General features: G+C 41.1%; 1 protein-coding gene and 1 long non-coding RNA gene across 3 annotated transcripts in view; one reads left to right on the top strand and one right to left on the bottom strand.

Annotated features, from left to right (window-relative positions):
• Positions 1-13,336, top strand: part of LOC138963865 (histone deacetylase 6-like) — a 271,276-nt gene that overhangs the window by 41,157 nt on the left and 216,783 nt on the right. For both annotated transcript variants that reach the window (XM_070335720.1, XM_070335721.1), the window contains exon 29: positions 7,617-7,684. In XM_070335720.1, coding sequence (XP_070191821.1) covers positions 7,617-7,684 — 68 coding nt within the window. The remainder of the gene's footprint in view (positions 1-7,616; positions 7,685-13,336) is intronic.
• On the bottom strand, positions 10,467-11,135 carry LOC138963876 (uncharacterized). The gene is made up of 2 exons (XR_011454951.1): positions 10,955-11,135; positions 10,467-10,920 (listed from the first exon to the last, which is right to left on the bottom strand). It is a non-coding gene; the product is annotated as an uncharacterized lncRNA (long non-coding RNA).

Here is a 13,336-nt window from a genome sequence, read left to right on the forward strand (position 1 = left end):
GCACACACACACACACACACACATACACCACGACCCTCGTTTCGATTCCCCCTCTATGTTAAAACATTTAGTCAAAACTTGACTAAATGTAAAAAAGACAACAGAAGAATTAAAAAGCCACAGCAATTATTTTTATTTTGGTCAGACAAGAGAATCTTAAAACTTTTTGTTGAAATCATACTATTTGAGTGCTATAGGGATATGAGTATAGAGTAGGGTTTCTTTTATGTTTTTATATTTATATTTTTTTATATTCTACCTCAGACTTTCTTTGTGTTTTTAGCGTGCACTCATAGTCAGTCTCAGATTACATTCACAGTTCTCAGCCCTCTTGCCTGATTTATCAGCAGCTTTTATGGCTTGTCTTTTTTAGTCTGTTGAACTGGGAATAAGCCGATTTTTAAGTTGCAGTAACCTGGCCCCCCCCCCCCCCCCTCCATGCCCACTCTTCCCTGTAATGTTGGACTTTAGCATTGTGAATTTGAAAGCTGGATTTTAGCGTTGTGAATTTGAAAGCTGGACTTTGAGCGTTGTGAATTTGAAAGCTGGACTTTAGCGTTGTGAATTTGAAAGCTGGACTTTAGCATTGTGAATTTGAAAGCTGGACTTTAGTGTTGTGAATTTGAAAGCTGGACTTTAGCGTTGTGAATTTGAAAGCTGGACTTTAGCATTGTGAATTTGAAAGCTGGACTTTAGCATTGTGAATTTGAAAGCTGGACTTGAGTGTTGTGAATTTGAAAGCTGGACTTTAGCATTGTGAATTTGAAAGCTGGACTTTAGCATTGTGAATTTGAAAGCTGGACTTTAGCATTGTGAATTTGAAAGCTGGACTTTAGCATTGTGAATTTGAAAGCTGGACTTTAGCATTGTGAATTTGAAAGCTGGACTTGAGTGTTGTGAATTTGAAAGCTGGACTTTAGCATTGTGAATTTGAAAGCTGGACTTGAGTGTTGTGAATTTGAAAGCTGGACTTTAGCATTGTGAATTTGAAAGCTGGACTTGAGTGTTGTGAATTTGAAAGCTGGACTTGAGCATTGTGAATTTGAAAGCTGGACTTTAGCATTGTGAATTTGAAAGCTGGACTTTAGCATTGTGAATTTGAAAGCTGGACTTTAGCATTGTGAGTTTGAAAGCTGGACTTTAGCATTGTAAGTTTGAAAGCTGGACTTTTGCATTTTGAATTTGAAAGCTGGACTTTAGCATTGTGAATTTGAAAGCTGGACTTGAGTGTTGTGAATTTGAAAGCTGGACTTTAGCATTGTGAATTTGAAAGCTGGACTTTAGCATTGTGAATTTGAAAGCTGCCGACTTTAGCATTGTGAATTTGAAAGCTGGACTTTTGCATTTTGAATTTGAAAGCTGGACTTGAGCATTGTGAATTTGAAAGCTGGACTTTAGCTGGTCATGTAACACATAAAAACACGTTCCTGCAAAAACACAAGAATATACGTGGGAGTTTCAGCACATGAACGCAGAAGAAGAAGAAGAAGAAGAGCAGATTCAGTTTCATGATGCTGGCATTTAAAAAATGTAAGAAAAGCCGGTGTTGGAACTGGCATTCTCTGTTTTCACAAACTTTAGCCTCATAAACAGATGCTGAGCCATCAGATTTCACTTTAGTTGATCGACTTCTGCACGTTCTGCTTCCCATTTCTCATCAGGGATCTATCTTTATTTGTTATAACTGTGTTTTGTTTTGTGTCTATGCTTTCTTCAATGTAAGATGAGCAGTTCATTTTTTCCATTTCAACTTCATTTCAACAAGAAGTGGTCATAATACTCACGTGGCAGCGTCCAGAAAATAAAACCTGGTGTAAGTCGAACAACCAGGTTTCCCTGAAATCTGTCGGCAGGTGAACATTTGCTGATCGTTTCATTTTGAACTGAGGAAGGAATGGAGTCAGATTTTGTGTGTGGATTTTGCTGGTCTACATACACACAGACATTTTACAGTGGAACCCCACTTAAAGACACACCCACCCTCCCCCTCCCCGGTTCCATATGTAAGACTGTGCTTTGACAGAATGGTACTACTGTATTGGGAATTAATTGTTGAATTTATTTCAGAGAATGACATTACAAAATTGTCAGTTACAAAATTAATTGTGAAAAAAACACCCAGAAAGCAGCCAGGATGATGAGTATCGGTATATGTCCAAGTGGAAGGAATTCATTGCTCTTACCTTGTGCTGAAGCCTGCATGGACATACATGGACATACAGAGTCTCTTCAGATGGAGGGAAATGTACAGAGGTTATGAACAGAGAACAGAAAATCCGAAAAAGCAAGGTCTTATAAAAGGCTGACATATAGTCCTATTTAATTAGGTTAATTACTTCCAGGGCTTTTCCCATCGTTGCGGGGATGTATAAATTAAGCTTCCTGCAAAGTATTAGGTTTGAAGTCTTTACCAATTACGAGAAATAATTAATTCTTTATCGCTATGTTTAGCAACAGTTCTCCAGGACTTGGGCTATTTTTAGACCGTCAATACAGACAGTACAGCTTCGTCAATCCCCGCGTGAAGGAAATCGCTCACCTTCCACGTGCAAAACGTAGTGATATTGACACGCCAGATTAGCGCGGTAGCGTATTGTGCAAAGCAGGCAAGCGCGCTTTTCTGTATTCTTGTTAACTTCGCAATTTTCGGAAAACATCCACTTTCACTTTGAGACTGTTCTGTTTACATTCGACATTATTAACACCACTTTGCAATTCTGAAATAATTTTTTCTGTGTTCGAAAGCTACAGCCAATCGTTATTATATCCCCTTAGGTACAGTTTTATAACATTACTAGTAATACCCGTGCTCCGCACGGGATTTTTTCTTCTTCATTAATTACAGAGTTAATTATGAATAAGCAACAACAAAAACGTGTTCAATGTGCAATGGCACGCGCGTACAGAACAAAATGCCATACATTTATTGGGACAGATAAAAAAGGGAAACGTGGTGGATTGGCCATGACTTGTGCAGTGACAACAGTAACATATTAAATTTAGAAGTACAGTCGAACCCACTTAAAACAAACACGCTAGTTACGAATTTTGACTTATAACGTATTAGTTTTAAGTTCCCAACTGAATACCTCTTTCTTCATGCTTAAAAAAAATGCTTAAAACGAATTCTTTGTAACGAATTTATGCTTATAACGAGCACTTTTTGGATTCCCAAGCATGCATAATGTCTGTAATTTACTCACGCTTATGACGAAATCTTTAAACTCGTCCCGAGATCGACATATCATGGGAATTTGAGAAGTTTGAATACATGTGTCAAAGTCTTCCCTTGCGTCGACTGCTTGAACCATTGCTCAACCGATCACTGAATAAAGTTAAACTGATTACACTGTACTCACAAAACAATTTCAAATTTAGAATCAAAGTGATTGATAGCTCAGACACTGAACATGAATGACTGACTGACGTTTATTTCCTTCGCGAATACCAAAAACGAAACATCAATGTTTAGAACGGAAGCCATTGCCAAAAAATATAGATGCCAGAGAGGGAAACCACACTCTCAACGTTTGCGTTCGCCGGTTCGCGATAGTTTATCAGTCAGTCAGTGCTTTCGATTTGGATTTGAACATCATGTTGCAACAAAAACACAAAAAAAACTAAATTGGCCAAGGTTTGCTACCCGTCGCCAAGGTAAGTGATTCCGGACACATGATAGGAACACCGCGAATGTGGACAGTGTCAGTGTGTGCGTGTGTGTGTGACCAAAAACGTAACAACTGGATGACACATCTGTGTGCTCACTCTCACTCAAACTCAACAATCATCACTCAACATGAGACACACATGAACATGTAACTGAATGTCACTTTATTGTCTAAACGTGAAGCAGCATGAAAGTTGCGAAAGAAACAAATTGAAACACCATAAAATGTACAAGACTTAAAAAAAAAAAAAAAAAAAAAAAATCAATCAATTTTCTTAATACGAATTTTGGTTAAGACGAACTTTTTTTCCGATCCCCAGTGATTCGTCTTAAGCGAGTTCGACTGTAATTGCGACAAAGTTGCCCCAAAAAAGCGCTAGCACACACAGAACAACAAAATGTGATAAAAAATCAAACCTAACAAAACCAGCATTCAATGTGCAATGAACTGCAAACCATTTACACAGCAGCAAACATGTGACGCTTTCTGAAATTTCGATCAATGCAGTAGCGATATTTTCTTTTTACCAGGCTCTGCGCTTGAATACACTTTCTTTGTTTTCTTGGGTAGCTGCTCGCCATTAGTAATGCAAGAATCTACAGCTTGGTGAAGGCAGACAGTTACAAAGGAAAGGCTAAATGCGGCAAAACAAAAAAAGTGGCTACATTGACCGAAATCTCAGAAAATAGGACACATGGGTGTGAAACAAACACATAAACACAGCATTAAATGAGCAAATAGTGTGCACAGTACAAAAAAAAGTTGTACACATCAGCAAATAGGAATAAAAAAGTAACCCAGTGGTAAATAAACAGTGGGTTCTGTGAACAATAACAAATCATATAATTGGGAAAGAATAAAACAGCGTTAAATTGTGCCCTTTTCTGAGATTTCAGTCAATGTGGACAGTCTGAGAATTCAATCAATGTGACAAAAATCATTTTGTCACGCTTCAACCAAGATGATAATGCTAGTTAAAATGTGTAAAACAATATATAACACCAATCATATAATTGGGAAAGAAATCTCGTCGCAGTATCCCGACAGCTCGAGTCACCCACAATGAAACGTTTGTACGATTGTCTGGACTTTAAATTAGCGGCTACATTGACATAAGTGAGGGACATAAATGTGCAAAAAAATGTGCTCAAAGTCGATGCAACAGCAGATTTGACAGCTGCCCCGAGTGATGTCCCCTTGAGCAGAATGATTCAAAGCTGGCGAGGAGCAAGTGGCAACGTTCGCTTTGGGTCTGACTAAAGACTACGCGACCGCACGCGACCTTGCACTACCTTGCGCGGCCTCAAACTAAAGCATGTACATGTAATATTTTTATATATACTGTTCAAAAAAATAAACGCATAGCTTGTAATATTTGGTTAATTTAGTTATATGGCTACAAGGATATCCACCAAACTGCAGAAAATGTTTATCTGGTCGTCGACCTTTCGTCCATTGCCACAAGTGAGCTCTGCACGTGATGCATGCGTTATCAGTGGCTACAATGTCAAAATTGCTCATTTGGCATGACCACTCGTCATGCTTCAGTGTAATCTCGTGAAACTCGGGGAATATTGAGCTCTCACCATGTCTTCCAAAACCCATAAAAGCGGATTGTTCGCCACAAAGAAATCAGACGACAATTCAGCGACGAAAGATGGCCCGATTGAGCAGAGAAGACCGCCAAATTGCATTGGGTCGTTTACAAGCAGGCCAAAGTCAAAGTGCAATCGCCAGGCACTTCCACGTGTCCCAGAGCACCATCAGTAGACTGTGGGTCAGGTTTCAAGCCACTGGCTCCGTTGCTGACTTGCCACGAGCGGGAAGACCAAGGGCGACAACTGCTGCTCACGACCGCTTCATACGGCTCCGCCACCTCCGGAATCGTTTCCTGTCGGCCTCATCTTCTGTCCAGGCTCTCCCCGGGCCACACCGATTATCGGACCAGACCGTGCGGAACCGCCTGCATGAAGCTGGTTTGAGAGCTCGCAGACCTCACAGAGGAGCTGTCCTCACCCGCCGCCATCGCCAGAACCGAGTGCAGTGGGGCAACCAGCACCTTCGCTGGACCGTCTGGAATCACTGGAGTCACGTGTGGTACAGCGACGAGTCCTACTTCCTGCTCCAGCGACATGATGGTCGGAGGAGGGTCTACCGGAGAGTAAACGAACGTTACGCGCCCAACTGTGTGGATGAGGCACCCGTTCATGGTGGTGGAGGCGTCATGGTGTGGGGGGCGATCAATACCGCTGGAAGGAGCACCCTGGTGCACGTCCAAGGGCGCATAACTGCCCAGCGATACGTGGAGGAAATTCTGCGCCCACACGCCCTTCCTCTTCTGGCTGACCAGGATGCCATATTCCAGCAGGACAACGCTCGCCCGCACACAGCACGACTCGCCACCCAGTTCCTCACCGACCACCATGTCCAGGTGCTTCCCTGGCCATCCATGTCGCCAGACATGAACCCGATAAAACACCTCTGGGATGAATTGGACAGACGTGTGCGCAGGCGAGAAGAAGCGCCGGCAAATCACCGCGATCTATTGCAGGCACTTCAGGAGGAGTGGGACACCATCCCACAGCAAGATATCCGGCATCTGATCCAGTCCATGCCCAGAAGGTGCCGGGCAGTTGATGCTGCTCAAGGCAGTCACACCCCCTACTGACTTGACAGCCTCGGCACCCAATCGTATTGATTGACTGATTGATTTGAAGATGCAAATGAACTGTGTGTGCATTCAACTGTGTCCATACCAAATTTCAAACAAATAATCTAAATATTGGATTTTCTGTTAATTTTTTCGAAAAATAAAACAAATTTGGCAAGTAGCAACTATGCGTTTCTTTTTTTGAACAGTATATATCCAGTATCTTCACAACATTATCATACTTTGTACCGAGTTTTAAGTCAGAGAAATAAAACACACGTCTAGGTTCGTCTGGGGTGCGGTCGCGTAGTCTTTAGTCAGACCGTTCGCTTTCAGCCAATGGGATAGCTGGGATATTTCGTCTGTTACAAAATTTCACGCCGAAAGGCCTCAAACTCGTTCATCTAACCCAGCGCATCGTGTTCAGCGCGATCCGTTCCTACGGGGGAACCGAGGGACAGGGGCCAAATCGGCGGGGTTTGGTAGGAGATACGTCCACACAGCGAAAAAGCCCATGCGTATTATAAAATAGATTGGCACATGTAAACAATATGAATTAATTAATGAACGCTACGTATATGACAGCCTTTAAGGCAATGAGCGGCAGTAAAATTGAACTTGGAGAATACATGGAATAACCTAATTTTCTGGGTAGTTATTAAAGAGACTTATACAAATAAATGGAAAAAAATTTGATACTAATGGATATAGACTGCCGTTGCTAAGGAAACAGCCGCCATATTGGATTTCTAGGAAACAGTTTTACAGCAACATCATACATCAGACATGCATAATATTTGGCACAACTGATACACATGACTCCTATCTGCAATCATATAGAACAATATTTTGAATAAAGACTACAGTTGAATTTAAATTCATTTTTGTAATAAGGATTAATGAATTTCTAAATGCATATTCATTAATCTTTATTTCACAAATTATTTTAAATTCAACTGCAGTTTTTTTGTCAAAATATCGTTCTAGTATCTTTGTGCCAAATATTATTACCATTTCTGATGTATGATGTTGCTGTAAAACCGTTACCTAGAAATCCAATATGGCGCTGTGTATGCCAGTTTCCATAACGACAGCAATCTATGTCCTTCAGTTTTCGTAATTTTTCATTTCTTCATATAAGTCACTTCAATAACTACCCAGAAAACTAAGTTACTCCATGTATTTTCCATGTTTCATTTTGGTCATTCTAGTGCCGCTCATTGCAGATTGTCTTGAAAGGTTGGACTTCCACTGTATTTATGTTTAAAAACATTTATTTTTATTTTTGTTGATTGCAGTGCTGTGGAGACAATACGTGAAGTTCTGCAGGTACAGAAGGATTTCTGGAAAAGTCTCAAGTTTGCAGGTAGGTTGATTTCTTGCACCACCTTAAGGGCAGAGGTGGCACGACATTGTATACATCTATGTATTTCTTTACAAGGCTTTTTTTTTTTTACTCTCAAGATCTTTGTTTGTTTCTTGTTACTTTGGCTTTTGTTTCGTGCGCTGTCATGTTTTTTGGTGGACAACTACTGTTGCTATTTTGGATCAGCACTTGGTCTTCAGTCTCTGCATGTATCTGTCTGTCTTTCTAGTGGTCTCTCACTTTCTCCGTCCAGCCCCCATCCCACCTATCTCCCTCCTTCACTATCTTTTTCTCCCTCCCCCCTCTCTCTCTCCTATCCTCTATCTTTCTCTCTCTCTCTCTCGTCTTTCTGCCTCCTTCCCTCTCTCCCCCATCTCTCTCTCTCCCCTTTCTTTCTCCCCCACCCCCCTCTCTCTCTCTGTCTCTCTATTTCTCTTCTTCCTACACTAGCACCAATTTCTGTCTCTGCCTCCCCCCCTCCCTCTACCTTTAACTACCCCAACACCCAACCCCGCACCTCCAATCTCTGCCTGTATCACATCCCGCGCTTGGAATCCCCCGTAGTTTGATGGCTGTGGTCAACAGAATCAAAGATCAAAAGTGTCCACTAATTAAGAGGTAACTGAGGCCCTATATGCCTATGGGCGCTTTAATTTCTCACCTGTAACCTGTACCACACCTCCAGGGAGCTGGAATTGAACAGCATGAGAGAACATGACAGCATCCTCGAAATCAGTCTACTACCCGCGAACGCGGACGCTCCTAACCAAACCCTTCAACTGAACCAGAAACCAGCCAAAGAAAGGGTAAACCCCATTCTGGAAAGACTACAGGAGACGTTCAAATGCAGAACGAGCTTAACCACAGCGAAACAATCGATAACACTCGCAATCAAGAAGAACCGGTGTGTACCCCTTTTGAAAGGGGCCACCGACTTCAACCCAGGTTTGAACGGCTCAACTGCAAGAATGCAGGGGCTCAGAGAACAATTTCGGGACATCTTAAGGGAAAACAACAATTCCCTCCAACACCATTTCGCCGAATTCATCGAGCCCTACATAAGCCTCAATCACTGAGAGGACAGTACACACAAATACACCCAAACAAGGGAAATGAAAAATAGTCATCTATAAATGATTATTCTCAATCGAGAAACAAAGTGATGAGGATATGGGTTTGAATAGTTGTCCCCTGACGAGGCTACCTTTCAGTTTCCCCAGAACACCTCTATAAAATAACAAAGAAGCTATCCTAACAATTTGAAACTGTAAATATTGCCGAAAAGTACTATAATTGGGAGAGGTACTTAGGGATCTCTGGGCTGCCTACTGCATTTGCCGGGTTTGGCAGACCCTTGATTTTTTACCCCCTAAGAGAGAGAGAGAGAGGGGAGGAAAAGAGAGAGAGAGAGAGAGAGGGGGGAGGAAAAAAAGAACTCAGAACTCAGAACTTTATTACGTAAGGATAAAGGTTTTAGGCTTAGCCTAATCTTCCAACCTGTCCTTGGAACATATACAGAGAATAATTGTAAACGAAAGCAAAGACTGCGCACATGCACACACACACACACACACACACACACACACACACACACACACACATACACACACACACATACACACATACACACACACACCTCTATAAAATAACAAAGAAGCTATCCTAACAATTTGAAACTGTAAATATTGCCGAAAAGTACTATAATTGGGAGAGATACATAGGGATCTCTGGGCTGCCTACTGCATTTGCCGGGTTTGGCAGACCCTTGATTTTTTACCCCCTAAGAGAGAGAGAGAGAGGGAGAGGAAAAGAGAGAGAGAGAGAGAGAGGGGGGAGGAAAAAAGAGAACTCAGAACTCAGAACTTTATTACGTAAGGATAAAGGTTTTAGGCTTAGCCTAATCTTCCAACCTGTCCTTGGAACATATACAGAGAATAATTGTAAACGAAAGCAAAGACCGCGCACATACACACACACACACACACACACACACACACACACACACACACACACACACACACACACACACACACACACACACACACACACACACACACACACACATACACACACACACATACACACACACACACGCACACATACACACACACACACGCACACACACACACACACACACATACACACACACACATCCCCCACACACACACATGCTCGCGCGCATGAAGAGGCACAGAGAGAGAGAAAGACAGATAGACACAGATGGATGCACTCAAGAGAGAGGGGAGGAGAGAGAGAGAGAGAGAGAGAGAGAGAGAGAGAGAGAGAGAGAGAGAGAGAGAGAGAGAGAGAGAGAGAGAGAGAGAGAGAGAGAGAGAGAGAGAGAGAGAGAGAGAGAGAGAGAGAGAGAGAGAGAGAGAGAGAGATTTGCATTAGATTGAAGTTTATTTAACAAGGATTAAGATTTAAGGCTACGCCTTTTCTTACAATCTGTCCTTGGGACGCATAGACACACACTTATATAATTAAAAAATTGAAAATTAATAAGTTCAAAAGTTGACCAACAAAAGGAGGTCGGAAAACTTCAGCACGTGATAATAAAGATGACGATGATGATGATGATGATGACGATGATGATGATGATAATGATAATGATGATGATGAAGATGAGGCATGAAGAGCATACATATGTGGTTATTCATAAAATCAAATGCATACTATGCAGGTAATTATAAATACAAGCTGGTAGCAATCGAACATGTAGCAATAGTACCGTATTTGATGGATTACAAGCCGCACCCCCGACTTTTTAACAAAAAATTGGGACGAGCCACGTATAGGCCGCGTCACTATATTAGCCGCCGTCAAAAAAAAATATAATCAGATCGTGTCAATCAATCAAAACAACCAGGCAAACGAAAGTACGGTATTTGGCGAAATTGGCTCCGAGAATAAACAAGTGAAACAAAGAAGAAAAGTGAAAACATTTGAAGAAAAATATCACACACACAATTTGTAACCAACACACACATGTAGTCTCGCCCGGAATAAGCTTTTTTGGGATGATTTACGACTTTTGCGCACATTTCGAGCAGACGAAAACACAACATGGCGGCTCTCGCTCCTCCAACTATCGCGAGACACAAAAAAACGAAATCTCGCGCGCGCGAGATCCTGATACATCCGGTGTTTCTCTGTACGCTATCTTGTCACGACGACTTGTTGACAAACGAAGATTCGCGAAAGAAAGAGAAAAGCGCCGAGTTTTGAGTAGAGAGCTAATAAAGTACCGGTAATCGCTAATCGAGCGACATGAAAATCCGCAGCGACTTCCATTAGGTGAATGCTATTCAAGTTTAGGTAACGTTTTAGCCGCATCTTTTTTAAGCTGCAATGCGATTTAAAAAAAAAAAAAGTCGCGGCTTGTACGTAGTCCGTCAAATACGGTACAACAAAAATGTGTTCAGAACATACAATGCACAGCATATCTTTGACGTAATACTGAGTGTGGTAAATCAAAAGGCGTTAAACTATACTCCGAAATTAAGTGTTTTTTAACACATTTTTAAAAACTTTTTAATGACTTTAAGTACTTAAAGGATGATGGAAGTGAATTCCAAACTGAAGTACCCGAAAAAGCAAGACTGGTCTTATACAGGTCAATTCGTGGAATCGGTGGGATCAAGTTGACCGACCCATATCTATGGGTAGCTTTATTAATAAATAATGATGTAATGTAAATCGGCACTTTACCGATTTACATTACATCATTATTTAATAAAGCTACCCACAGATATGGGTCGGTCAAGAGAGAGATTGATTGATTAAACTTTATTACAGAAGGATTGAGATTTTAGGCGTTGCCTGGTCTTAAAATCTGTCCTTGCTAACTAACATGAATACAAAACAGAACATGAAAACATTATAAGAGCAAAAAACGTTGACGGCAAAAATAATCGTAATCTACATATGATAATAAATGGCATTTAAAGGCAAAGAAAAAGTTATAGTATTTGATACTATTAAATACAATAACAGCAATAGAAATTTGAAAATAGAAATAATGGTAATGATGATGATGATGTCATAACGATAATAACAATACTAACTGTAAAAAGAACACAAAAATAACAACAACAACAACAATAATAATGATAGAGAGAGAGGCACAGAGAGAGAAAGACAGATAGACACAGATGGATGCACTCAAACAGAACACACACACACACACACACACACACACACACACACACACACACACACACACACACACACGCACACACACACTCACACTTGATGAATACCCTCTTCAACCCCCCCCCCCCCCCAGCCACCCCTACACACACGCACACTACATCCAAGAGCATTGCGGTGCTAAGAACTCCCTATGCTTTAGTTGCCAGTAATAAAAGAAAAAGTTGTATAGATATCAGCAGTAAGTACTATAGATAGACCAACGGTAGTCTGTTAACTACCTCTATATACTGGTATTTTTATAACTATTTTTATTATCTTTCTGTTTACTTTGCCGATAAACCCCCGTACCATTAAACATTTTTGATTGTGACCAAAACCACCGGGGACGAGACTGACCGAGACCAAGTTCTCGTCGGGATCTCGTTTTTTTTATGAGTTTTCTTTTATCTCTCGTTTAGACGAGAACTTGTAGGAGGGCAAGATTCGGAACCTTACAAAAAGGGGTTTGTTTGTCATTTACTATTTATGGACAAGGGAAGTTTAACGGTGGACATTTTTACAGCTTCTGCCGCCACTCCCGCCACCCCCCACCCCTTCCTCGTCTTCGCTTTTCAAATGACTGTGAATGGAATCAGAGATGTCTCTGATGGAATTTACCAGGTCGGATCGCTTAAAGGCACAGTAAGCCTCCCGTAAACCATCACAGATACTGTCAGGCTTTTACACACAGTACAAACACCCTTCCATTTGAACGCTCACCGAACGGGAACATCCTGGCTGCTTTCTGTCGAGAGTGAGACATTTTCAAAGAATTTATTTTCGTGGACCGTCTGATCTACAATCAGGCGCCTCGTTTTGGCGCTAGAACTAACTTTTAAAATCTAAATAATAAATTGACAGCTTGTAACACAAACATTCTTAAATCATAAAAGATTTCTTTTTTCATCAAGACAAGATCAGTACAATTCGAAGTTTTGAACGTTTTAAAAAAGATAGGCCGGAAGCAGGGTCACAAAAGGTCATGTCTCAAAGCAGACGATTTTTCTGCATAGCGCTCGCTTTTTTTGAAGTCAGCAGCCGCTGACAAGTTCGTGTGATTCGCAGCCGTTTGTTGTGTTTTAGAATCAGAGGTACACAATAACGTGCTATTGCAGATACAGCCAGTCGCATTGAAATCACAAACTGACGACTAAATTGTGGAAAAAAGGAAAGTGGATCACACGGGTTCACGATGGCTCAGAGGCTAGATAAACCACGAACCTGGTGTGTGGTTTACGCGAGCTAAATAGCAATTCAAACGAACTGTTTCATTTAATGCTATTAAATGCTATTGCAAGTGTGTTCCATAAGGTTAGAACTGATTTTTTTCATTGCAAGATTTAAATCGATTTGTAAACCATTTGTGACATACTGGGGCTTTAAGCATTTGTTTAAGTGGTATTTCTTGGCAAGATCGATTTCTGCTCTCAAAACACACGCATACAAACTAAAGCACGC

The sequence above is a fragment of the Littorina saxatilis genome, linkage group LG4 (genome assembly GCF_037325665.1).
Source record: "Littorina saxatilis isolate snail1 linkage group LG4, US_GU_Lsax_2.0, whole genome shotgun sequence".
Classification (NCBI taxonomy): Eukaryota; Metazoa; Mollusca; class Gastropoda; order Littorinimorpha; family Littorinidae; genus Littorina; species Littorina saxatilis.